Source organism: Polyodon spathula, chromosome 17, assembly GCF_017654505.1.
Source record: "Polyodon spathula isolate WHYD16114869_AA chromosome 17, ASM1765450v1, whole genome shotgun sequence".
Taxonomy (NCBI): domain Eukaryota; kingdom Metazoa; phylum Chordata; class Actinopteri; order Acipenseriformes; family Polyodontidae; genus Polyodon; species Polyodon spathula.
In genome coordinates this window covers 7,406,609-7,433,937 of record NC_054550.1, presented here as the reverse complement: position 1 = coordinate 7,433,937, position 27,329 = coordinate 7,406,609, and the positions used below count along the sequence as shown (strand labels likewise).

The window sequence follows — 27,329 nt, the reverse complement described above, 5'->3', positions numbered from 1 at the left end:
GCTCCAGCTCCTTTTCATAAGGTATGGTTTACTAGCGTGCCTCAGGACATTGCTGGCACTTTTGAGCTGAAGCACTGTGGAGAACCAGTAACTGAACCATTGCCAGCAACTTCATGGCAAAGGTATTAAATATTGCTTATGATAACTGGTTATCAAGACATTCTATCGGCAAGCATATCTAAAATGGGAACTGTGCATATTGCATCACAGTACATTTTTCAGTCATAATCCATCAAATTCTTACATTTTAAAATCAATTGAAGAAGCAGCAGCAGTAATACATTTATAAGTCACTATTTATTATCTCCCCACGTCATACTAGCTAGCAAATCAACATTATTTAGCATGTCCTTGAGAGAATCTGGGGATATAAGAAGGTATCTGTCTGAATCAGTCAATCAATCTTTATTTTATATACATTAAATACAGTATATCTACAATCATATGCCACATTTTTGTTTCTACACATTCTGAGATATATATAAATATATATATATAAACCACTTCTCCAATTGTGATGAAACTTGGTTAGGATATTGTTTAGTTATTGTAAGCATCACAATTTGGGTGTATGTGTTGTATTCACAGGTATGTGGCACTTACATCATTACAAGTAAATAGAGTGGGTCTACATTTTCTAATACACAATGGTTATGGTCACTGAACTAGATGTATATGACAAGTAATATACTGAATTCCTATGCATAGACTGGCTTGGTTATCCATTGAAAACAGTTATATTTCTTAAAGTAAATTAAAGTGCAGTTATAAAGGGTATATTAGTGACAAAATGATAGTGATTCACTTTGTATCTCTGTTTTCAAGGTCCATGGTTCTCCCTGTCCTGGTTGGGGATCTGAAGCTGGTGATTAATGAACCAAGTCGTTTACCTATTTTTGATGCCATTCGACCGCTCATCCCCCTCAAACACCAGGTGGAATACGATCAGCTCACACCTAAGCGATCAAGGTAAGTCTGCGTGGACAGTTTAAGGAGAATCATGTTGTAAAAAAAAAAACGATTTTACCAGCTAGGGAAGGAATGCACAAAGAACAAAGTTTGGTATTTATCCCCTTTTAGTTTTTAATTGCTTTTTTTTCTTCATATACACTGACCTGAGTCAAGGTTGTGGATTCACTTTTATTCCAAAGAGATTTAGCATCAAGGGTGCTCTATGAATGCCGTTCAATGTCAAGGATCACCAGTATAGAAAATAAATCAATAAATAAACTAGTAACAAAATAATTGAGTTTACTTGCACTAAAACAAGTACATTTCTGCAAAAAAGAATTTAATTTATTAAAACTGTATATTTTTTATTGTGATGTGACACAACCTTTAATCCATCTGGGCTCCATCTGATTTATATTAAAATTGAGCTAACAGATAAAAATGTATCTACGTCACACACATTAAGAAGTCGAAAACAGTGCATTTAAGCATTTAATATCGGAACTGAGTTTAGCTGAACGTTAGTATAGCAAGTTCTTGCAGAACTCAAAATGAGTCCTCTTTCTTTAATGTATGGGAAAGGTTAAAAAAAAAAAAAAAAAAAAAAAAAAAAAAAAATTGCATTCTGAAGATATTTAATCTTTAAAACTAATATACCAACCTGCTTGAACGTGACAGCCTTGATTGTTCCGTCTAATTTTTTAGGAGGTTGAAGGAGGTGCGTCTGGACAGAACTCATCCCGAGGGGCTGGGGTTGAGTGTGCGCGGAGGACTGGAGTTTAAGTGTGGCCTTTTCATATCTCAGATAGTAAAGGATGGGCAAGCAAGCAACGTAGGCCTACAGGTGAGGAACCAAATTCTCACTTTGTAAAATGTGGATTCTACAAGGGCAAGAATTTTTTCATACAGAATGAGAATTGGAAATATAGTATATTGAAAAGTAAACTGTGCAAGATTTCTAAATGTAAAATCACCAAGTTGTTCTAGCCAAAGGTTATGCTTTCCTCGCTTAATGGTTTGTAGAGATGGGACTGGTCACACACTCAAAAAGACTATTCTTTAAACATGACCACTGATGTACAGATTTTTTTTTTTTTACCTTTTTATTTGCTTGAAAATATTCTGATTCAAACAAAAATTGCATTACTTGCATCTCACACATGTGTATAGTAGTAACTCGTCAGTACTTGCACACTTAAGCTGTGTACCTTCTTTCTTTTGCCGTCTTCCACAACAAAATCCCTATGGTCACAGGCACATTCTTCTGGGGTTTTTGGGTGTAGGCATTTTTTTACATTTTGTCACAATTCTGTTTTAAGTCTTCTGTATCTTAAGTGTAATACAGCTTTAAATCCCGCTAACAAGCCCCCATTCCTGATTGTAATCTCTTTTTAAATCTCGCAAGCGGAGTCTCCAATAGAAATGTAGGATTGTGCTGCCACTCAGCAGTTGGGGCGGGTTTAAAGTATTCAGAACGAATCAATGATAGATACAAGTCAGGAAGGAGGGACATTGCCCAGCAACACTGGGAAATGTATTTATTATTATTTTTCTAGTAGGTTTTATTTTTTAAGGGGTAAAGTCAACATGAATTGATTAACCATTTCCACTGTTTTTCCGGTGTTTATTGGCTATCCACCAATTTCATATTTTGTATCGGGGGGTGTTTTATTGGGTTTTATTGATTAAAACCGAAAATCAGAAGCCCTAATTTATAACAAAGATATACAGAAATGTTGTAATAAAGAACGAGTTTAGTTTAAAATGTCAAACAGGTATCATTTTGTAAATATATTTATTTTTTAAGTTGCAGACATTAACAAATGTTAGGTAGATTGCTAAAGATTGGTGTACGCTTGCAACAAAAACAAGAGGCATGACTAATTTCTTAATAAACGGCAATAGGAACAGATAAAACAGCCCCAGGTGGCGATTGTAAGTGAATCATGATGGTCGTGTTATTGGTCTGTCTGGTATTTGGCGTCGGGGATTACCTCTGTGTGTCTCCTTCGTAGTCAGGCTTCCAGGACAGCTTTCAATCCTGTTAAATAAGGATAGGCAATTCATTGTTTCAGAGAATTCTGTCTCCTGTCAGAGTGAACGGTTTCTGAAATTTCATCCATTGGGTATTTTAGGAGAATTAGTTAACTGAATCTCTTCATGTTTTGTAATCTTCTAAAAATGCATCTAATTATGTCGAAGACAGAATAAAAAAGGGTTTAAATTTTGGGAAAATCTATGATCACATTAGTTTTCAGAACCTGGATATATTATTGTAAAGCAGTAATCTGAGTTTAGGTAGAACATATTGTATTTCTTTAATCTGCCTGATGACTGACCTAATACAAAGCAGCAGTATTGCTTTTATTATATTGACACAGGTGTACAACAGTATTCTTGAGTAAGAAGATCACAATGCATAATTTAGCTTGTCCAGCAGGTGGAGTAAAACACCAGTTTGTGACTTGACCATCGGTTCTGTGTGAGGAGCTGTATTATTATTGGGTAGACAATCAGCATGGTATGAATGCTCAATACATAAGCAAACATCTTCCCTTTAAGTCTGTGCTTTTAGTTATAGCTTACTTTTTAATATAATAATATAATGAACTTTATTTTATATTGCGCTTTTCGTAAAATAATTATCACATAGCGCTTAACAATGCAAGGGAAGAAAAGTAAAATTGCAATAAAACAAAACTTATGACCTATACAGAATTGGATACAAACTACTAACAGCAAGAAAAACAAGAAAATAAAAACAACAAAGAATCTAAAATAATGCCAATTTACATACTCTTTGATGGAGGTGATTACATTTAAAAATCCCAATGTAATAAATATCACAACCAGGGGTGCAATTCACAGTTCAAATAGTACTCTGTCTCGTGGCAGGAATAAAAAATATATATTTCTAAATAAATGCGTAAACAATAAAAAACTTTCATGAATACAAAATCTTATTTAATTGAAAAAAAAAAGTATCTTTAAAAAAAAATTAAAGTAACATTTTGTGAATATGGTGCCATCTGTGTCAACAGCATAGCCAGGAGAGACCTATAGATCGTTTGTGACTACACCGAAGAGATAACATGCTGGGTAATTACAGACTGGTTGGAACTAGCTCTAGTGACTCTTCAAATGTTGCTGCAATTATGCGTTGTCAGTAGTAATTCAAACATGTAACTAAAGCTCTCAACTGGCACTTGAGGTATGCTGAAAACCTATTTTTTGAACCACAGCAGCTGCATCTGTAGTCATAGTGATGTCTGTGTTGTCATGAAAATTATAAGTGTTTATCTGTGCCCCAGCTTCATTCTGAACAACAGCTTTTTATAATAACAGCAAAGTGCCTTTCATTTCTGTATCTTTACTGTAGTAGAAGCAATGTCTAGTTACTATGAGTTTTTTAACCTTTGTAGCCAATAAAAAGGCTTGTACCTTTCCAGACCAGAAAATAAGACACTGGAAAAACCCAGCCTTTGCACATCCCTTTAATCGTTGTGTCTCTGGTTTGTCTTCCTTGCAACCAGGTTATCACTCCTTCTGGTTTCCAAACCAATAATATTGTAAAAGATATAGTTCTACATGCGATATTAGATTTACTTAATTAATTTCTTGTTCATTAAATGACCTCCTGTGAAGACTAACCCACTGTTTTCCCTTTGCTGATCATTTCCCTAATGTGGTTTATGAAAATCTTTTCATGGCCTTTTGGGACCAGCTCATGTGTAATTAACCCAGTAAGGCGCTTTAAACCTTGTTGGATTAGAGTATTGTGTTTCAGCTGCATGGGTGAGCAAAACAATTCAGATTCAGATCAAGACAAGCAAGTTCTGACATCTGACTGTCCGACCAAGGCTGATTCAATTCAACTATACTGCATTAATGAGATGTTTTTCAAGGAAACATTGCAAGCTTTCAAGATAGATTACACAATATAGGTCACACAAGGGCTGTAAGATTGATTTTTTTTTTTTTTTCTACATTTCCCTTTTCATGATTGTGAGCGGTTCTGGGTTCCGATGCGCCAATATTGAAGAGTTACAGTTGTTTGCTATAGCTACCTTTACCCTTTATTTACTTTAACCAATCAGGGTTTGGATTTTTGAGGAGGCAGCATATAGAGGTCTTAATGACATAATCTGTAGTCATGTAATTCTGTACCCAAGTGTTCAGTAAATGAAATGAAGCTAATGGGCAGTAATTAGATCCATTGCAGTACCTTCTATAAAACAGCATTGTAATGATTTGGTCTCTGTCAGTAGTGATGCATACATACTCTGGGTTGTTTAATGATGATGTGATGGTAGAAAATGAATTGGATCTTAATTTACCCTTTAGGTTGGAGATGAGATTGTTCGGATTAATGGCTACTCTATTTCTTCATGTATTCATGAGGAAGTGATAAACCTGATTCGAACCAAGAAGACTGTGTCACTGAAAGTAAGACGTAAGTAGAATAACACGCCTGCCCCTTTTTAAAATGACATTCAACACTATATTTAATCATCATATTTTATACAAAAATATATTTAAGGAGCTGTAAATAATGTAACATTTTTTATTCAAAATGTTTGATTAAATATATGTTTGTATGTATGTATATGTTTTATTTGTTACAAGTTACATGTATGTTCTGTCTTTACAGATGTTGGCATGATACCTGTCAAAAGGTAAAAGGTTTCTGTTTGTAGTCTATAAATGGGGGTGGGAGGTGTAATACAGATTATAAATGATATGTTTGACGTTCATTTCAGGATTGAAAGATGCTTTCTAGGTGGTTTAACTGAAATAATTTATTTTTTAATAGCTCTCCTGGTGACCCCCTGAAATGGCAGTTTGTTGACCAGTATGTATCTGAAAGTGGGGTAAGACATTTTAATATATGTAATGTTAACTTTTAACACATCTGAAAATAAATTGCAGTCTGATTGCTGAACTTTTTGCACGTATGTCATATTCTGTAACACACACACAGTGTTATCAAAACTACATTTCTCCAGTGACACACCATTCAATTGTAATGTGCGTGCCCTCCCTTTAGAATTTAATTTTCTCATCATGACATGACGTAGCTAAATTACAAAGTGAAATGACTGTCATGTTAAAGAATAATATATTTTGTTGGATCAGGAATCATTGAATCATGTTGCATCTCAGAATTTTGGTGTTCTGTGCCATTTGAACATGTTTCTTGGATGTTACAGGACCATAAAAACAGCATTGCTGGATTAGCATCAGTTGGAGGGAAAGAAATCAAAGAGAAGAAGGTGTTTCTCAGTCTGGCTGGCACAAAGGGCATGGGATGCAGGTGGGTCAGTCATAAAAGATTGTGATCATTTATGAACAAGTCTGACGTATGTTTCACCCCTGCCTGGTACCTGCTGTAAAATCCAGGCACACTTTCAATTACGTTCGACATCAAGTAGACAAATATATTAATTTATTTATCAAATATATTCTTTTATTTATCAGATATATTCATTTATTTATTTGACATATTTCTTTTAGCATGAAACTATTCTATACTTTTTCAGGCCCGCTCCTTTGCTTCCTGTCCCTGAATAGTTTTAGCTGTAAACTATAACCCCAGCCCGAACTGTACTCACTTATTACTCAAAATGTGGTTATTTGCATAATGAATATTTAGGGTATGCAGGCTGCATGTTTGTCTGCGGCTGTCGTGCGGCTGTTTTTTTTTTTTTTTTTTGGTTTTGTTTTTTTGATATTTTCTTTTTGCATGCCCTTAACTAATTGCTGTGGATCATTTGCTATTGCAGCATTTCAAGTGGACCAAACCAGAAGCCCGGTATTTTCATCAGCAATGTGAAACCAGGGTCTCTTTCTGCAGAGGTTGGTTTACAGGTAAGTCACAATATTTGCATGAGTTAAGGGAAATATGTATTTTTGCTTAATGAAATGTTAAGGAGGAACCCATTCTTTGAGTGATGTGCACTAGGGATGTTGTGTTTCCTGTAGGTTGGGGACCAGATCGTTGAAGTGAACGGAACAGAATTTTCAAACTTGGATCACAAAGAGGTAAGGGAAGCCCGATTTCTGTTCTGTTTGCTCCAGGCAATGTTTAGCCTGCAATTGCAAAAAAAAGAAAAAAAAAGTAAATTAAAGTATATAATAAAATAAAAACTGATTTAACTTTTACATTAATCAGTTCATATTTATTATCGTTCTACATAAGTCTGTGAATTAAGGAAGCATCATCTGGCTAGAAATTCAGGTATCTTACAATGTTGTAAAACATGCATAGGTATCATTCTCGAGAGAGATTCTGGCCTTTGCAGGACTTTCACTTCACAACCAAATCCTTTAATGTGGGTAGGGTTCAAGAGACACCCTTAATGTGATTTTTTTTTTCAAAAGGGTCTAATTCAGTTAGGTTGAAAAAAGGTTTGCAGTCACTAAATCAAATCAAATTACTGTCACCCTTTTCAAAGTCCTTTTCTATATTTTTTTATGTTTTGTCTAGGCTGTAAAAGTCCTGAAGAGTAGTAGAAGTCTGACGATCACGGTTCTTACAGGAGCGGTAAGTATTGTGTAGTAAAACATCTTCGTGTTTACCTTTGTATTATAAGAAACCTATTTAAGGTTGTCCAGTTATGTAGAGTGATATTCTGATTTTTGTCAGCAAGGTCTACCAACCAGGTGCTCAAAAAAAACTAAGAGCTATCTGAGTTGTATAAAGAATTATGAATAACATACATGTTGATGTCTGTTAACTGTTTCTAAATAAACAAACTGTATGTTAGTTTCTTGTTATAAAACAGAATGTATACGGCATCAAAACAACAATAAACATTATGTGAAGTCATCGAGTGATGTCAATTGAAAGATAATTGCCACAGACTTCAAATACACATAAGGCATAGGCATTACAATAATTATCCAAGCAGCTCTGTGCTTTAAAATAGTGTCCTGGGAATATGCTATCTGATTCGGTGTGCCTTGTGGTTTAAGGGGAGGGAGCTGTTCATGACCGACGAGGAGCGAATGGCTGAGGAGAGTCGGAGGGAACTGGATCGTCAGGAGTTGATGCATCAGAAAAAAATGGCTTTGGAGACGAACAAACTCTTGAAGGAGCAACAGGAAAAAGAAAGAGCGTGAGTGTCCTTATCCCACCTACTCTGTTGTCATGGGTGACAGAAACTTGGCCTAGTTTTCAAAGCTTGGTAAACTCTGATAATAAAGCTGGAACCACATAAAGCAAACTGGTGCATGTTTCATAGAAACAATATGGCTTCACTGAGTTGAAATACAAAAAAATATATTTACACTTTTAAAATTGACCAAAGTGAGCATGTTTACTCACAAGTAGGCCTTATGTCTTTCTTAGAAATTGTTTGTGCCTCATGATTTTGAGGTCAAAATCTCATTTACCATGAAGCATTGCATACACTAGTTACCTGAGAGTATTTTGACAGATGGGATAAACACAAAACCAATGGCATTTGTTGCCTGTTTTACCCCACTTACCCCCTGTATAGTAAAAGTCATAGTAAATTAAATAAAGTAAATTAATAAAATGTGCACAGGGGTTGCTTGTTAATGTAGTTTGCATGTGCTCTATGTAAAGATTAGACAGCATAATATAAAATAAAAATGTTTAAAACTTTGTGTTTTTCTTTTCAGTAGATATATTGTCAAGCAATAATTCACCAGTATCATCAGCTACCTTGGTTACCGGTTTTATTGAGTTTCCAGTGTAACATCAGATATAATTTTCTGCAACATTTTGCAAACAGAGGCCATTAAAGGAGGTTGTTTTGGGCTAATGGGTTTAAATAAAAAAATTTTTTAGCATATGGTGTTTGCATGTCGCAAGCTATTAGAAGACACTGAATTGAAGCATTCTGTTTGTAAAGAAACATCACCGGTGTGGTTTACTTTTACACAGGAGCAACATCCATCTGTTCATCCAGATAAATTGATCGGGGTTTATTGGGCTGAAGTGTACTGTCCCCATAAATTTTCTAGCAATATGATGACGCTGGTGCATGTTTCATGATTCAGTAGTCCACTGTATGGCCATGCATATTTTACTTAAGCTCAATAACTCACTCATTTTGATACACATTAAATGTCTTTATGTGCAGATTCAAATTGTAAATTACCAAGTGAGCACTTGTTAATAATTCATGCTAATAATTGCTGGATTTAGTAAGAAAACCTACTGTAGCAAGATAACAAACACAGTCCCAGGACTTCTGATGCACCAGGTACTGTTGTTAACAATCTTTTTGAAATATGTTTTCAGAAGGAAGATGGAGATTGCGCAGAAGACGGCAGAGGAAGAGGATCGATACCGCAAGGAAATGGAAATGTAAGTTGCATCTCTGGCAGAATGAATTCCCTCAGTATAGAGCGTGACCAGAAAAAACCTGAAAATGTGTACAAATAACATCAATGATAGTTAGCTCTCATTCTCTAGCAGCATTCAGAGTGGTGGAAGCATCTGCTAGTTCTGGGGTCAATTAATGCCATTTCAGATGACGGGCTCAACAGAAATGTTCTTCTGTAGTACAGGATGTACTTTACTTAAAGTAGTTTAATAAAAAGTTACTCTAGCCCTAATTCGTTGTCTGTGTTATTAGTGGACAGAAGTGAGGGCTCAAGTCATTATTTAATTGTGTTCCCATGTCATTATTGTTCTGGAAATTGTTGCTGAATTTTTTCTGCTCACATTTTAAAAAGACAGAGACTGCATGCATTCATATTTTTTTCCATGTTAAAATAGCAAGTTAAATGAGTTGTCCCACAAAAGCAACTTTATATGGTTTGGTATCTAAATTGTAAATGTAATATTGTTGTAGTACAAAAAGCTTTTAAACATGCAATCAGTTTGTGTCACTGCTGTTTCAATGACACAGTTTTTTGGGCTGTGTCAGCTTTCTCTTCCTTACGCATTAATTAACTTTGAGAGATGACAGCAATCTGTCCCAAAACCACTATGAGTGTTCCAGGGCAATTACCCTGCTGGGTTGGGCTTGTGAAAGGCTAGATCTGAAGAAATCACAGTTGATTGTCCAAATTTGATTAAACTTTGCATGGACAGCTGCTAAATTTGCCATATAATGAGAATATATGCCCTGTATCATGACATCTAATTGGCTGTGCTTTCCCAAGTCTGTATTTTAGGATCCATTTGTCAAAATTTCTGTGTGAGTAGGGTATTTTATTCCACATGCTCTCCACCTGGGAAATCTATAAAACCATTATAATATGAGGTTTATAGTGGTACAGTGTATAAAACATGCATCACTCGATTTTCTACTGAAGAGTCTTATCCTAACAGACAGCTTGGTATACATGTTGTTATCTGCAGGATAAATGAAAAAGCCGTTAAGCCGCACATGGGAGTTACGTACAATATGTCTCAGATTTATTTACCCCAAGAGTTGCTATAAATAGTTAAGAGGTGAAGGAAAATTAATTGTGGATGGGAATCCTTTGAGCCAACAGAGCATGTAATCACAGAAGCAGTATTACGATAGACTTTAATGGAATACCAGGGGATCATCAATACAGAAATGGGTGTTTTTACACATTGTAGCATGTGGCTGCTCTGAGACTGTGCTCTGTATGTCTAAGCAATCCCCCCAAACAAAAAGCACCTGAGCCCAGGACCCTTGAATTATTGAGAATTCAAGAAAACCATGGGTAGGACTGAGAAACGGGGAAGACAAAAGCAGCATAAGATAATTGATTATAATATTATAAGATAAGCACTGATTATAAGCAGATTACTGTTGCTGAAACTGGAATTAAGTGGCTTAATCATGGGATCGCTATAATGTTTTGTAAATTATGCCAACATAGCCAAGACTTCCATCATGCACTGTTAGACAGTATATAACTGGCCCCATTTTGTTATTCTTAAATTATATTGTCTTTTAGTCCAAACACAAACAAATGCAAAGGTAGGTTGACTGCAATCATAGTGATCCAATTAAAGTGAGCCTGAACAGCTGCAGACACTCCCAATGCCCATTCATAGTCTTGTTTTACAATAGCAGTTGATAAATTGTACTGTACTTTAGAAGTTGCTCTTTGGCAATCTCTTATAGGTAGTCGGTCTTAGTTATCTGCAAGCGCTTCACTGTTAAATGGTTTTTATTATTATTATTATTATTATTATTATTATTATTAGGCGTAAAATAGTCGGTTCCTAAATCCAGCAACCTCAGAGTAGACTGGGTCCAGATTCCAAAACATCTGCTACAAACCAGACACTTGCTCACCTGACTTGACCTTGTTTTCTAAAGGATCGAAGCTGCAGAGCAGAAACATAACAGGGACTGGGAGGAAGACTGGGGCCCCAGGGAACAGGCAGCTAGGAAGAGCCCGAGCCCCGTGCCTGCTGACATGATTCCACCTCCACCCAAGCACAAAAGCTCTGGTCAGTAAGGCTTTATATGTGGCTGTTGAATGTACCAATCTTTTAAAACTTCAGGAGTGCATTAGTAAACAGTACTGATTCCTGTCAAACCCACTTTCAGCTTGAACATTGCCAGTCATTCGTAAGTCATTATCATACGTTATATAGCAATGAAAATTGATGCTGCCATGTGGTAATGAGAAAAACAATAGTAACCCCCTTTGAACCCTCTGCATGCATGCATTAGTTTCCTACATGTACAGAATGTTCTGCCAATACTATCTAGTGGTGATTGGTAGTTCAGAAAATTGCCAACGGATACAAAACAATTGAACCACCTTTGGGGGGGGGGGGGGGGGGGGGGGGGGGGGTGTGCACCATTTACCAGATGTTTCAAAAACACATTCTTGCAGGTCAAAACAGAATGTTCCAGTAAATTACAACCACTGAAAGGTTATTGGCTTGAATATAATATGTCTGAGACAGGAAAAATGTGGGATTTTTTTGTAAAAGGACATTGTATACTGCTGGTTGTAAAGCTAGTCTCTTTCAACGGATACAAGAGACTTGTTATAGTCGATTTGATGCATCACATTTTGTTCCGTTTTATTTTACAGATGCATTTGTGGTCTTGTGCACATTACTAGTTGATATTTCAGATAATTTAAAAACAATCACAGATGTCTTCCCTGATACAGCAACTTCTCATAAACAAAAATCTTTTCCAATTGTTTTTTTTTTTTAATCCTCGAAGGTTCAGACTCTACCTGAAATCCAAGAGCAGAAGACTTTTTTCTTTTTTTCCTCCATACTATATTGATGCCTCTAGCCTTCTGCCTTTTCACTTTCCTTCTTTCCTTTCTGACTTGTTTAACAGAGGATAAGCAGACAGGCTTGCATCACAAGAAGGCTGGGGATGAGGAGGTGCATGGAGGAGAGAGTGACTGTGAAAAAGAGAAACAGGTTTGCAGCCAACCTACCTTGTGATACTCAAATTGCTGCAAAGGAGTTTCTTTTGACAACTAAAACTGAGCTTTGCTTTTCCCCTCATTCTTTCAAACATCCTTTTATTGGGAGTTAGTTGTGGTTTTTTATTTTGAAGTTGACATCATTGTGGACGAGATGAGTGGTTAGACATCTCTTTCAATTTCTAACAGAAAAGTATTTATTTTTATATATGTATATGTTTTTTTTTTTTTTTTTTTACTGCTGTAGCTTTTGGCTGGTTTTATCGTTATGAAGGGAAATTGCCTACACTTCGAAAGGTACTATGCGGATGGGTGATTTGTTTTTCTGTGTCCTGGTTTTTGTTGATTTTAACTTGTGTGATTTTTACGCTATAATATAAAACAAAAATAGACAGTAAAAAAAAAAAAAAAAGCAGGCAAACCACAATGCACTTAAGGTTGAAGTGTTTTGGGACGCCGTAGATCTATGGTAGTGGTTATTTGGTTTAACAGTTTGTTTTTACTAACTTTACAGCAAGCCAGTCATTAAGCATCCTCCCATACATTTATTGCAAATGTCCTGATAACCTATAGAGCTTGGACTGTGTATTCTACTTTCTTCGTTTTTCCAACACTGTTTCAAACAGAATACACAACAGTATTTAATATCCTGGACTAAAACCTAGAGAAGCTTCAGACACTGAATCAGATACTGTTTTATTCTGTTTGAAAAGAGTACGCACAGTGTTACAGCATGAAGAAGCATGCCTTCAGTAAGCTTAAGGGTTTGCTCCTCCGAGTGTAGTGCTTTCCAGTCCTGTGCTCGTCAGTGTACGTGTCTTAATGACCCCGTGCTGTTAACCTCACAGAAAGGAAAAGAAAAACAGAAAAAGAAGTCCTCTAAAACTGAGACACTTCAGGAGCAAAAGAAGAACAAAAAGGAACTCGAGTTCGAACAGAAACTTGCCAAAGAAAAGGAAGAAATGTTCGAACGAGAAAAACAACTGAAAATTAATAGGCTTGTTCAAGAGGTACACTTTGATGTGTGTGCAGTGTTTAAACCGTTGTGTCAAAGCCATGTTATTATGATCGTAAAAAGAAATAATGCAGAACTGTCAGTAGCAACACAAGGTAATTGCGAGTTGGCGCCTGTGAATAATGTCCACCCTGTGTAAAGCAAAAACAGCTCAGATCAGGTGGAAAGTGATACACAAAGGTCTTTTATCTTTCTTGGCCCTTGTTGTGTAATGGGAAATGTGATTCAGGTGTCGGAGACTGAGCGAGAGGACATGGAGGAGTCAGAAAAGGTTCAGCATTGGGTTGAAAGGCTGTGTCAGACTCGATTAGAGCAAATATCCTCTGCTGAGAATGAGTCCCCTGAGGTAATTCTGCCTTGTACTTTGTAAAATGATTTAAAAGGCTCTGGCATTATTCAACCTGCTTAGCGTGTGTGTTTTTAAATTCTGCTGGAGTGTAAAGATAGAAGCAATGTCCTTTCTAAATCCAGGTGTGTGTGTTGTACCTTCACCTGCTGTTGTGAACTGTAGTGGACGAATAAACCTCTAATTATGGTCACTTGAACTGTCACTAAGCCAATGCCCCAGAATTGAACAAAATGTTTTGTCGCTTCAGAGAGTTGTTCATTTTTCACAGGAAGTACGGATTTTTAGCTAAAGTAAAATTTGAAAACAAGAATCTCTAGAAAGAAGGTTAGAAAACTGGCATGCGATATAGAACCCTTGTTTTAGAATCAAGTTTTAGTTTTTGTGTGAAACCTTTGCTTGTGACTCTTCCTACATCCTTGGATTTGACCTGTGTGTTTGATAATGGCACTTGAGTAGCTAACGCAGTCTCCTCCTAGGTGTCTGTGGGACGGAGTCCCTCCACAGGATCATCCATGCACAGGTTTGCCGGTGGTCTGCAGCTCCACACCACTGATTTGGATGACATAAATTTAGACAACTTGGATCAGAGTTTAAAACAGCCCATGAAAAGAATAGCACCACCCCCTCCGTCCCCAAGGAACCACCACCCCCCCTCCCCTCGGCTCCCGCACCCTCCCACCCCAAGACTGCCTCCTCCTTCCCACTCTCCCATCTCCCCCCACAGACCTCCACACTCCACAATCCACCGACCTCCACAGCACTCATATGCCACACACTCACAAGCACAACACCCCTCTCCCCAGCCCCCATCCCAGGGCATGTCCAACCATTCCTCCTGGAGGCCCCCTTCCCCCCCCCACCCAGCCCCTCCACCATCACCACCTCCACCCCCACCTCCAGGTCCACCACCTCCCCCCGCCCCCTCCCAGTCAGCAAATCAGCTTTGCTCGCCAGCAGCCCTCTATTCCTGAGGAGGGATATGGTAACAACAGGTATCTTTCCACTAGCCCAGTTGAGTCTGCAAATCACTGGGAGGGTCATCCCTACAGAACAAGAGCCGGGTATGGTGCAGTCAGCCCACCATCCAGTGATCATGCGTATCATCCCAGCCCAAAGGTAGCACCGCATGAGACTGTATGCTTTGTTTGAGTGTGTTAATAAAACTGCAGTAGCTCCCTAATATATAATGATCTTTCCTGCCAGTTATAGAGTGAAGGTGAATTTTAGAATATTAGATCACTTGGAGTACATTAAGGCAGCATCTGTAAGCTACCGTTTAGTCTAGCTTTAATAATACACCATTATAGCCTACTAATGTTCTCTTATTTATTTTTTGCTGTAATTCGTCTTCTGACTTTACAGTAATATATACAATATGAAGTTCAATTGACTTGTGTGATTTGGTTTAAAGACATTTAAAGACATATACTGGCGTTCATCTTGCTGTCCTCATGCATACTATTTTAAGCATACTCTTATGGTGTCTGTTGATCCATAGCATTAGAGATTCAAACCGATCCAGGCATTTAGCTCTAACTTCTGTTGATGTTTAGCCGAAATGACAGAAATAACTAAGCACCACACTGTGTACAATTGAACTGAATCAGGTGATGGTGCCAGCAGCTGCAACTTTAAAGGTCAATTCACACCAGACATCATGTGATTTGTACTGTGATAAAATGATAGTTTTGCTGCAACACTATCTTTCATACCAGTGACAACAGGTGTGCATGATGTGATCAGTGACTCTCCTCTGATTGGTCATTGGTCAGTTTCCTAGCAGCCGTGTGACACAATGGTAAAAATAACCATCAATCCTATTTTTTTTTTTTTTTTTTTGCCACTTCAGTGTCGCAGGCATTTGAATGGTTCATATCAAAACTTTTTTTGTTGTGTTTTTTTTTTTTCATGGTGTAGTGTGTCGTACTAGACGTTCGCTTTTCGCATCACATCTGGTGTGAATTAGCCTTAAGATGCCAAATACACATTAGAGCATAATCAAGGAGATATAAGATATACTGTATATGTTTTCAGTAGATCGTCTCGTCAGCAAAGAACCATTTTTATAAGTCATAATAATTAGTTGAGAAAGTGCACAGCATTTTAATATTACAAACTGATATTGTGTTGTCTGGCATTATAATCTGAAGTTGGAAGTTGCATGGTTTAATTTGGATTGCCGTGTGTCTGTTGCATTTGGTTAATCACATTGTGATGAGTCAAAGGGGTTTCGGTCTGTGATTCAGCCTCCCGACAGTAGGTGGCATCAAACCAACTCGGGACTTCCCTTACCAAGATCTCGTGACCATGGCAAAAGTCATCTTTTGAGGGGCGGCACCTTGGTGAGGGGCGGAAGTACGAGTATGTAACTTCCAGCCACTGGAGTCAAGTAAAGGAAAAGGACACGTGTCAGCTGGGGATTGGTGTTCCACTGACTACAGAGGCGGGACATTACATACTAAAGGGAACGTACTACTGTGTTCGGGGTTGGTCCGAAAGAAAAGTAGGAGGAGTCACGGGTGAAGCGAGAGACTGGTTTTGTGCAGCGGGTTTTTTTTGAAATACTAACATTTCTTTTGTCTTTTTTTTGTTTATGGTCACGACGAAGACAAATTAAAGACGTGTCATCAGTTTGTTTTGGATTTCACCCCTGCACTCCTTCCCTCACACCATTTTGTTTTTTTCGTTTGTTATTTAATCCTTTTTGTGGTGTATAGAAAATAAAAATAAATTATTTTATTTCTGTACACATAAATTACTGTCTGGACATTCCATTTAATACACTCTCGCCTCACACGTGGTGTCAGAAGTGAAAATGGATCCAGCTACAGTTTTGACAATGTTTAGGGAGCAGGAGGAGAAGCGAGAGGAGAGAGAGACACGGCACCTGGAACAGCTCGCCCAGTTCTTGGGACAGCTGGTAGAAAAACTATCAATATCAACATCAGAGAGAGCGGTTGCCCGGATGTTTGCAGCTCAGCCTAATCTTCAGAAGATGACCTCGGAAGATGATCCCGAGGCTTTCTTGATTACGTTTGAGAGAGTGGCAGAGGCTGCAGAGTGGCCTAGGGAACACTGGGCCATGAAATTGGCACCCTGCCTGACAGGGGAAGCTCAGGCAGCGTATCGAGCCCTGACGGCCACGAATGCAGGGGACTATGTTAAAGTTAAAGAAGCCATTCTCTCACGCCTCGGGATCACGGAGGAAACATACCGGCGCCGTTTTCGGGAATACCAGCTGTCCAAGGGGATGCGGCCCCGGGTTGCGGGACAATATCTTTTAGATCAGTGCACCCGGTGGCTGCGGCCAGAAGAACATACACCCCAAGAACTGGTGCAGAAAATAGTTATAGAACAGTTTGCGTCTATACTACCGCCAGGGAATCGAGAGTGGATTAAGAGGAATAGACCTACCACTCTCGAGGATGCCCTCCTCCTGGCGGAGGCCTACGAAGACGCAAACGAAGGTGCCGGGTCAGACCCCACTCCTGCCCCTAAACTAACTCGGACCAACCAACCAATGAAGCCCAGAGGGGGTAACCGGACCTTCAGACCATGGAGGTCGAGGTTAGCCCCATCCTGGGCGAGAGAGAATCCCCCTAACCTGCCGGTCGCGGACTCGCAGGACAGATTAACTCCGTTGATGCCTCCTAACCAAGTGTGCTACCAATGTAATGAGCCTGGACACATTGCCAGGAATTGTCCAGTAAGAAAGGTGGACCTGGCGACAAGATCCTGGTCAGCAGTAACAGGTAGGAACACTGGGGAATGTCGGGAGGGCCCTTATCAGTTAAGAGTACAGGTCGGGGGAAAGAGTACTTACGCATTTGCGGACTCTGGGTGTGCACAAACATTGATTCGGCAAGCTCTCTTGGATGGGGTAGCCTGGGAGCCACAGGGTAAAGTGGCTATCTCCTGTATTCATGGAGAAACTCGGGTTTATCCCACCACTAAAGTTAGACTTATTGTAGGTGATTATTCAGCTTGCGTTAAAGTGGCTGTAGCGCAATGTTTACCATACCCTGTTCTCCTGGGAAGAGACTGGCCGTTTTTTGATCGTATTTTAGGTCGGGAAATGGTCTTAGTTTCTACCAGGGGACAATTAAAGCAACAGGAGAAAACAATTGGCGAGATTTTTCCGTTGCAATCCGACCTGTTTAACCCTAAAATCCGCCCAAGAAAAACAAAAAGAGAGCGTCGGGTGGAAAAATATGAGGGAACTCTGAGACGACAAGGGGAGGGGTCTGACACAAAAGTAAACCAATCGTTGAAACGGCAAGGAAAGGGAGTAGGTATTCAGTGTAACCGGGGCTGCGAGGTTACTGAGGTGGAAGGTCATGTAATAAAAGACACTCCTCTCTGTGTACCTAGCCATTGGGACCGAGATATTGACTTGGGATATGAACAACAAAATGATCCCACGTTACAGTATGCTTGGAAACGGGTTAGATATATCGAGGGGAAGGATATGCAGGAAGGACAACCGGTGGTATTTCCGCATTTTTCTGTATCTGGGCACTTATTATATAGAATAACCCGGGCTCCCGGGACGGGACAGCTCGTAAAACAGTTATTGGTTCCTAGGCCTTTTCAGTCAGAAGTCATGAGATTGGCGCATGACATTCCATTTTCAGGTCATTTGGGAACTGAAAAGACTCAGGAACGAATTCTGGCCCGGTTTTTTTGGCCTGGGGTTTATGGTCTTGTGCGGAAGTATGTATCGGAGTGTCCTGAATGTCAATTAGCTGCCCCTAAGTCAGTTCGCCCCGCACCTCTGGTTCCACTTCCAATTATTGGGGTACCGTTTGAAAGGATTGGTGTAGATTTAGTAGGCCCTCTGGAGGGAACAGAGTCAGGATATCGGTATATTTTAGTAGTAGTGGACTACGCAACGAGATATCCAGAAGCTGTTCCCTTACGCTCTATGAATGCAATAGCTGTAGCGAATGAATTGGTAAAAATATTCTCTAGGGTGGGAATCCCGAAAGAAATTCTCACTGATCAGGGCACTAATTTTATGTCAGACTGTATTCAGCAACTATATAAATTATTGAAAATTCGTTCAATTAGAACCTCAGTTTTTCATCCACAAACGGATGGGCTTGTTGAACGATTTAATCAGACTTTGAAAAATATGTTGCGCCGCTTTGTAGATCAAGAAAAACGCAATTGGGCTAAACTGCTTCCCTACTTGCTCTTTGCAGTTCGCGAGGTACCACAATCCTCAACGGGGTTTTCCCCGTTTGAGCTCTTGTACGGTCGGCAGCCGCGGGGTATCTTGGATCTCATAAGAGAAGGCTGGGAAGAACAGTCAAAGGAGTCTAAAAATGTAGTAAAATACGTGTTGCAGTTACGCGATCGCTTAGAATTAGTCGGTCGATTGGCACATGACAATCTCAAAGCGGCACAGCAGAAGCAGCAACAAAGCTACAATAAAAATGCAAGAATTCGGAACTTTCGACCTGGAGATAAAGTGTTGTTATTGTTGCCCTCATCGGAATCTAAGTTGTTTGCTAAATGGCAGGGTCCCTTTCAGGTTATTCGAGCAATTGGTAAAGTCAATTATGAGATCCGACAGCCTGGGCGTCGGAAAGAAAGTCAAATTTATCATGTTAATCTCCTGAAACCGTGGAAAGAACGGGAAGTCCATTTTATATCTCCTGTACAGGAGGGAGAGGATTTTGGACCCTCAATTGAGTCAGAGTCAGCAATTGAGGTCCCGATGGGGGAACAATTAACTCCTGATCAGCGTGAAGAGGTAAGCAATCTAATTAAAATGTTCAGTGATGTGTTTTCTAACGTGCCTGGAAGAACGCATTTGATCGAACATGCTATTATCACTCCGCCAGGTCTAAGAGTTAGACAGAGACCGTATCGCATTCCAGAGAGTCGGAGAGATTCTGTTCGAAGGGAGGTGGAGTGTATGTTGAAACTTGGGGTAATTGAACCTTCCCGAAGTGAGTGGTGTAGCCCAATAGTACCAATAGACAAGCCAGATGGGTCACTACGATTATGTATCGATTTTAGGAGGGTGAATGCTATCTCCAAGTTTGATGCATATCCCATGCCTCGAGTAGATGAACTCTTAGACAAACTGGGGCAAGCTCGGTTTATTTCAACTCTGGATCTGACGAAAGGATATTGGCAAATTCCATTAACGAAAGCCTCTCGTGAGAAAACGGCATTTTCAACCCCAGAGGGTCTTTTTCAATTTTGTACTATGCCGTTCGGACTTCATGGAGCGCCTGCTACTTTTCAGAGACTAATGGACAGGGTTTTACAACCTCATCGAGAGTATGCAGCTGCGTATATCGATGATGTAGTCATTTATAGTTCTTCCTGGAGAGAACATTTGACTAGATTAGAAGCCGTCTTACAGTCTCTGAGGAGGGCGGGGCTCACAGCGAACATGGCAAAGTGCGCTATTGGAAAAGAAGAAACTAAATATTTAGGTTTCATAATGGGTAAGGGTAGAGTGAAACCGTTGGTTTCAAAAGTCCAGGCTTTGTTGGATTCACCGGTACCTACCACGAAAACCCAGGTGAGATCACTGTTAGGGTTGGCTGGTTATTACCGCCGCTTTATTCCACACTTTTCCACTATAGCCGCCCCTCTCACTGATCTCACTAAAAAGAACGCTCCAAATAAAGTTAAGTGGAGTGCAGAGTGTCAGACAGCCTTTGAATCTATTAAAACTAATTTGAGTCAGGCCCCAGCATTAATAAGCCCGGATTTCAGCCGAGAGTTCGTCCTGCAGACAGATGCATCGCAGACTGGTCTGGGGGCGGTTCTGTCCCAGGAGAGAGATGGTATAGAACACCCGATACTATACATCAGTCGGAAGTTACTGCCCAGAGAACAGAGGTATTCGGTAGTGGAGAAAGAATGCCTGGCAGTGAAATGGGCAGTGGAATCTTTAAAATACTATCTTCTGGGACGACCCTTTGTACTCATCACAGATCACGCTTCTTTAAAGTGGTTAGACACGATGAAGGATTCAAACGCTAGGATTACGCGGTGGTACCTGGCGCTCCAACCCTTCGCCTTTCAAATAAGGTATCGTGCGGGTAAGTTACATCAAAATGCTGATTTTTTTTCCCGGGAGGGAGGTAAAAGGGAAGGGTTAGAGGTTTCCGAGTGTTCCTTCGGCTCCACTCTGAGGGGTGGGATATGTGATGAGTCAAAGGGGTTTCGGTCTGTGATTCAGCCTCCCGACAGTAGGTGGCATCAAACCAACTCGGGACTTCCCTTACCAAGATCTCGTGACCATGGCAAAAGTCATCTTTTGAGGGGCGGCACCTTGGTGAGGGGCGGAAGTACGAGTATGTAAATTCCAGCCACTGGAGTCAAGTGAAGGATAAGGACAGTTGGGGATTGGTGTTCCACTGACTACAGAGGCGGGACATTACATACTAAAGGGAACGTACTACTGTGTTCGGGGTTGGTCCGAAAGAAAAGTAGGAGGAGTCACGGGTGAAGCGAGAGACTGGTTTTGTGCAGCGGGTTTTTTTTGAAATACTAACATTTCTTTTGTCTTTTTTTTGTTTATGGTCACGACGAAGACAAATTAAAGACGTGTCATCAGTTTGTTTTGGATTTCACCCCTGCACTCCTTCCCTCACACCATTTTGTTTTTTTCGTTTGTTATTTAATCCTTTTTGTGGTGTATAGAAAATAAAAATAAATTATTTTATTTCTGTACACATAAATTACTGTCTGGACATTCCATTTAATACACTCTCGCCTCACACACATTAAAACAGTTTTCTGCTATGTTCACAAACACATTATAGCCATAAGTCGGTACTACAATGTATAACTTATTTTTTGGTCACGTACAGTAGCAGCAATGTGTAAAGCCAAATTAAATGCTGAAATTGCTAAGAGGTTTAAGCCATTTTAGTTGTAAACCAATTTTTTAGTTAAATTATTGATATTTAGATAACATATTATAAAACTTACTGAACATGTGAATTGTCTTTTTTGACATCTGCTTTTGAATTTTAATAACATTGCTTTCATGTGGTTCAGGTTATGAGAAATACCTCTCATGTCAGCAAAATTTCAACCTCAAGCAACCCACTGGTATGTTTTCTATTCCTTGCAAATAGCCTCTTACAAATACCATAACATACCTTTTAATCAGACATACACTGTTTAAAATGTTCAGAATGTTCCTCAAACTGTAGTCTTTTTTAAAGTCTGGTATCTGGATGTTTTCTTTTGAAAATTTATATTTATGAAAACATATCTTAGAAAAAAGAACCTTGGAAGCCCTGTGCTTCTGAGGAATAAGATAAGTCACTTTAAACATAAGTAGATGATGATGATGATGATTTTTAGTTTTCATGTTAAACTATTTTAATGTATCAACTGACATTTTTGTCCATTTAATTCATGACCTCTGCATAGCAACTGGCTCCCAGTCCGCCCTGCCAGCGTCGCCCTGCTATGCCCGTAGTCTCCAAGCCAGTCATGCTGCCACCTTCACATGCCACCCACAGGCACACGATCAAATCAGAGGCCTTGGTAAGACATCAGCCTGAGTGATCTGTCTGCTGTGTGCCAGAACCCATGGAGAGTGTTGTGGCTCGTTTATAGCCTTTACAGCAAATGGTAATGCTATTGGCAGTATAGAGTTTTACAATTTTTTTTTTTTTTTTGTGAACCACCTCAAGATGCTATACAAGTTGAGAAAGAGATTCAGAGAATATCAAAGTAAAAGTCTCAACAGCAGGAAGTGTTGAAAGTAATAGTTTTTCAGGTACAATATAAAACAAACAGTCTGATTTATAGTATAATAATCATGTTTGCTTTTTGTTTTGTTTTTTTACAGTGTAATTGTGTGATCAGTTGCATGTGTGCTAGAGTTACGTGCTGTATTTAAAACTGGGAGTTAAAATAACCTTACATAGAAGATTTATGGAACGGAGGGTGAAGTACACTTCCAGTTGGCAAATGTTCAGCTAATTTGGGAGGTGCCCTATAGCCACACCTGTTTGAGGGATTATTACTGTGCTGAAAGATCTTTGCACTAGTACCACATGTGGCCAGCTGGTTGATGCTATGCAGTTCCATGGATAATTTATAAATGGCAATGAGTGATGTTTTATTTGGTCTCTGAGTATATTCATAGTGCTGGTTATTTAAACTATATTTGAGAATGTGCGCACCACATTTTGCACCAACTCTGCCCCATGATGTCATTTTTACTCTATTCACATATTCACACAGAGCTTAAATATATATATATATATATATATATATATATATATATATATATATATATATATATATATATATATATATATATATATATATATACACACACACACACACACAGTACTGTGCAAAAGTTTTAGGCAGGTGTGAAAAAATGCTGTAAAGTAAGAATGCTTTCAAAAATAGACATGTTAATAGATCATCAATTCAATATATAGGTTGAAACACAATCATTAACTGAAACAGAAACAGCTGTGTAGGAGGAACAAAACTCAGCTAACATGGTGAGGTTGCTGAAGACAGTTTACTGTCAAAAGTCATACACCATGGCAAGACTGAGCACAGCAACAAGACACAAGGTTGTTATACTGCATCAGCAAGGTCTCTCCCAGGCAGAAATTTCAAGGCAGACAGGGGTTTCCAGATGTGCTGTCCAAGCTCTTTTGAAGAAGCACAAAGAAATGGGCAACGTTGAGGACCGTAGACGCAGTGGTCGGCCAAGGAAACTTACTGCAGCAGATGAAAGACACATTATGCTTACTTCCCTTCACAATCGGAAGATGTCCAGCAATGCCATCAGCTCAGAATTGGCAGAAAACAGTGGGACCCTGGTACACATATCTACTGTCCTGAGAAGTCTGGTCAGAAGTGGCCTTCATGGAAGACTTGCGGCCAAAAAGCCATATCTCTGATTTGGAAACAAGGCCAAGCGACTCAACTATGCACGAAAACCCAGGAACTGGGGTGCAGAAAAATGGCAGCAGGTGCTCTGGATTGAAATATTTGGCTGTAGCAGAAGGCAGTTTGTTCGCCGAAGGGATGGAGAGCGGTACATGAATGAGTGTCTGCAGGCAACAGTGAAGCATGGTGGAGGTTCCTTGCAAGTTTGGAGCTGCATTTCTGCAAATAGAGTTGGGGATTTGGTCAGAATTAATGGTCTCCTCAATGCGAGAAGTACAGGCAGATACTTATCCATCATGCAATACCATCAGGGAGGCATCTGATTGGCCCCAAATTTATTCTGCAGCATGACAACGACTCCAAACATACAGCGAAAGTCATTACGAACTATCTTCAGCGTAAAGAAGAACAAGGAGTCCTGGAAGTGATGGTATGGCCCCCACAGAGCCCTGATCTCAACATCATCGAGTCTGTCTGGGACTACATGAAGAGAGAGAAGCAACTGAGGCTGCCTAAATCCACAGAAGATCTGTGATTAGTTCTCCAAGATGTTTGGGCCAACCTACCTGCCGAGTTCCTTCAAAAACTGTGTGCAAGTGTACCTAGAAGAATTGATGCTGTTTTGAAGGCAAAGGGTGGTCACACCAAATATTGATTTGATATAGATTTTTCTTCTGTTCACTCACTTTGCATTTTGTTAATTAATATAATCTATTAACATGTCTATTTTTGAAAGCATTCTTACTTTACAGCATTTTTTCACACCTGCCTAAAACTTTTGCAAAGTACTGGTGTGTGTGTGTATATATATTATATATATATATATATATATATATATATATATATATATATATATATATATATATATATATATTTATTTTTTTTTGTTTTTTTTTTTGCACTTTGAAATCAACATAAACCGGAATGTGTGGAAAATTCTTCAAATAAAATTGTCACACAATCCAAGTACAGTTTGACTGCACAACTATTATTTTCATTTAAGACATGTTTTTGTGACTTGTAGGTACTAAGTGAACTGTTATGGAACCCACAGGGAGTTACATACAGTAGCATAGTAAATACAGTCTTGCACATGTAGTGTACTTTGCTGGCACAAACTAGCACCTGTTAGGTTTAATTTTTTTTTTCTTTCTGTTTAGCAATGTTCTGTTTAAAGCTTATACTGTCAATTTCATTAGTATGGGAATATTGATTTTTAATTCAAACTTTTCTTTTTTTATTTAATGCAAGTTTACTTCAAAGAAACATGTGGTAAGAGTACCACTGTAAAGATGTTTTAAAGGCTTACTGCTTAGTACTGGTAAGGCACTAAAATTGACAGGCAGTGCAAACCCACAAAGTAGCTGCTGTGTGATGCTTTCAGCTGTTTTCCAATGGTATTTGTTTTCCCTGCAGTTGCATATGAACCCTTAGTTTTAATATCACTTGTTTCCTAGTCTGTAGTTGTTGGTGGAAGTTTTAGGCAGACAAGCTGTGCAGCAAAATTGCTATGCGTATTTTTCGCATAAAATTAAAATTTTGTGCATATTTCGGATTTTTTAAACGACATGTACGCAGCTTATCTGGCCCGCTATATATATATATATATATATATATATATATATATATATATATATATATATATATATATACTTCTCTTTATCTATATCCCAGGACGAGGCACCCAGGATTTTAAAAGTTGTTCCTTTTTTTGTAGCACCAGCATCTGCATATATATGTGTGTATATATATGGTGGCAGTGTGTCTTCTGGATTTATTTTGTACCTGGGTCCACCTGAATGTATAATCTGTGTATTGCTCTTGTCCTTTTAAGACCAGGCATAGCTGGTGTTGATAAATTGCCCATTACAGCAGCTTTTTGAAGCAGTAGATACGGTTGTTTATCAGTGGGGATGCCATTAATATGGATACAGTCTTGGTGATGTCCCTTTCATTAAAGTTCATATGCTACCTTTAGATTCTGTGAATTAGTACCCAGGGGTTGTTCCTTAAAGCCAGTATACAATGATGAAAAATGTATTCTTTGTTCTGTGAAAGTGTATACTTGTGCTTTTAAAATATTGGACTATTAACAGATGGATATGTGTGTGTATATACTAAATTATTGGGAGGTGTCATCTGTTAATCAGCTTTCCACAATTTTACAAATTACTTTCTTGTGTGCAGCTTGGCTGATGAAATGCATTTTTGTTTGTCAAAAATCAAATTCATATTGTCTCTGTAAAGTTTGGAATTTTCTGTGAAATTAATTGCCACAGGCCTTGATCTGAGAGTATAAAGGTACTTTTTTAAAAGGCACCGTTCAGTAAAATTAGCCTGTTCATTGATAAAAACACTGTCTTTGGCATTAATGCTAATAGTATGCTTGGCTAGCATAGATATCCGTCTTTTTTAAAAGAACGCTAACCAGTGCTTTAAAATCCACTTTGTTAGCTTTATTGACGAGATTACAGGGCCTACTTTTAGTGCATTGTCAATCTTGTCTATAAACAAACGGCTGCATCCTTGTACCTTCGCTGTAGGTCACATGACCAGACTGGGCACCTGAAATCAGCAGCAATGTCCTAATCTTTTGGACTGTATTCAAATATGTAAAATAAACAAGCAGGCAATAATTTGAAACTGAGTTAACCTTATGTAGCATTCCTTTAAATGTTTATATTCTAATACAGTAGACTTTTTAAATACAAAAAGTTATACTTCTAGGGTCAGGCAGTCCAAGAATATTGTGAATTGGAGTGTGTGAAACCTGTTTTTTGTCTGGTTTTAGTCTGTGGTGGAGTTTACAATTCCTAGGTATTGTTAGTTCGAGTGTGTGTTATCATATAGGTGGTTATACTTACAAAATCATATGTCAACAAATTAGCTGCAAAGTTAATTACGATAAATGTCCTTAGCAGGAGCTATCATGTATGGGTTTTTTTTTTTTCACCTGGTAGAGCAACACTTTGGGTTTGATTGAAAAACATACACTTTATAAAACACAGTAGTTCCTAGTTGTATGTCACTGCCCATGCAAACATTAAATATAAGCTGTTTTATGTTCAGAACTTGATATGTGATGCTCATTAGCTGCTCTGCAGATGCAGGTTTTTATTGAGCGGCGGATTACCACATCAGGTCCTGGAGTTAAATGGCTTGCTTCTTTTAATGACTGCAGAATGGTGTCTGCGGAGAATGAAATGCTTATTGCCTCTTTAGTTAAGTCTCCAACCTGCTGCATGAACAACAAAAATAAATGATTTTAGCTTGGTAGGGAACATAATTAAATTTCAAATGTATTTATAAACCAGATAAAAAGCTACTAAGGTGAAGAGGTGCACTAGTCATTAACTGTTGATTTGATTCTGCCTATGAAGCAGATCCTTGATCCATGTTCTAATATTAGTATTGTACACGTACAGTACATTCTTTATTGTTCGATGTAGTACCAGTCTACATTATTCACTGATGATTAACATGATTGTCATGGCAATCACTTCAAAATTCTAGGCAAGGCATTTACAACTGATTATTCAGTTTGCTTGTGTGAAAAGGAATACATGTGGAAGACTCAAATTCCAACATTGTGCACTGATAGATTTACAGTTGATTCTTACCGACTGGCGAATAGTACTCTAAAAGGCTTACCAGAAACGAGTACATGGGAGGTTATACAGAAGCATCTTCAAGTTTAGGATACACTAGACTCCTTTTGTTTAAAAACTACATGAAGAAAACTGAACCTGG

The 27,329-nt window shown here is 38.7% G+C and overlaps 2 protein-coding genes across 5 annotated transcripts in view; both read left to right on the top strand.

The window, feature by feature from the left end:
* The window catches only part of LOC121329488 (harmonin-like), a 45,091-nt gene that overhangs the window by 6,851 nt on the left and 10,911 nt on the right, over nucleotides 1–27,329 (top strand). For all 4 annotated transcript variants that reach the window (XM_041275062.1, XM_041275063.1, XM_041275061.1 and 1 more), the window contains exons 3-15: nucleotides 826–969; nucleotides 1,657–1,795; nucleotides 5,296–5,404; nucleotides 5,603–5,627; nucleotides 5,765–5,822; nucleotides 6,162–6,265; nucleotides 6,735–6,819; nucleotides 6,934–6,993; nucleotides 7,439–7,495; nucleotides 7,927–8,069; nucleotides 9,224–9,289; nucleotides 11,232–11,365; nucleotides 12,222–12,307. In XM_041275062.1, the coding sequence (XP_041130996.1) occupies nucleotides 826–969; nucleotides 1,657–1,795; nucleotides 5,296–5,404; nucleotides 5,603–5,627; nucleotides 5,765–5,822; nucleotides 6,162–6,265; nucleotides 6,735–6,819; nucleotides 6,934–6,993; nucleotides 7,439–7,495; nucleotides 7,927–8,069; nucleotides 9,224–9,289; nucleotides 11,232–11,365; nucleotides 12,222–12,307 (1,210 nt within the window). The remainder of the gene's footprint in view (nucleotides 1–825; nucleotides 970–1,656; nucleotides 1,796–5,295; nucleotides 5,405–5,602; nucleotides 5,628–5,764; nucleotides 5,823–6,161; nucleotides 6,266–6,734; nucleotides 6,820–6,933; nucleotides 6,994–7,438; nucleotides 7,496–7,926; nucleotides 8,070–9,223; nucleotides 9,290–11,231; nucleotides 11,366–12,221; nucleotides 12,308–27,329) is intronic.
* On the top strand, nucleotides 12,709–22,315 carry LOC121329489 (harmonin-like). Its single transcript, XM_041275065.1, has 5 exons — nucleotides 12,709–13,322; nucleotides 13,557–13,673; nucleotides 14,153–14,792; nucleotides 21,708–21,761; nucleotides 22,089–22,315. Exons 1-3 carry the CDS (start codon nucleotides 13,056–13,058, stop codon nucleotides 14,645–14,647), a joined length of 879 nt encoding a protein of 292 aa, XP_041130999.1. The 5' UTR covers nucleotides 12,709–13,055; the 3' UTR covers nucleotides 14,648–14,792; nucleotides 21,708–21,761; nucleotides 22,089–22,315.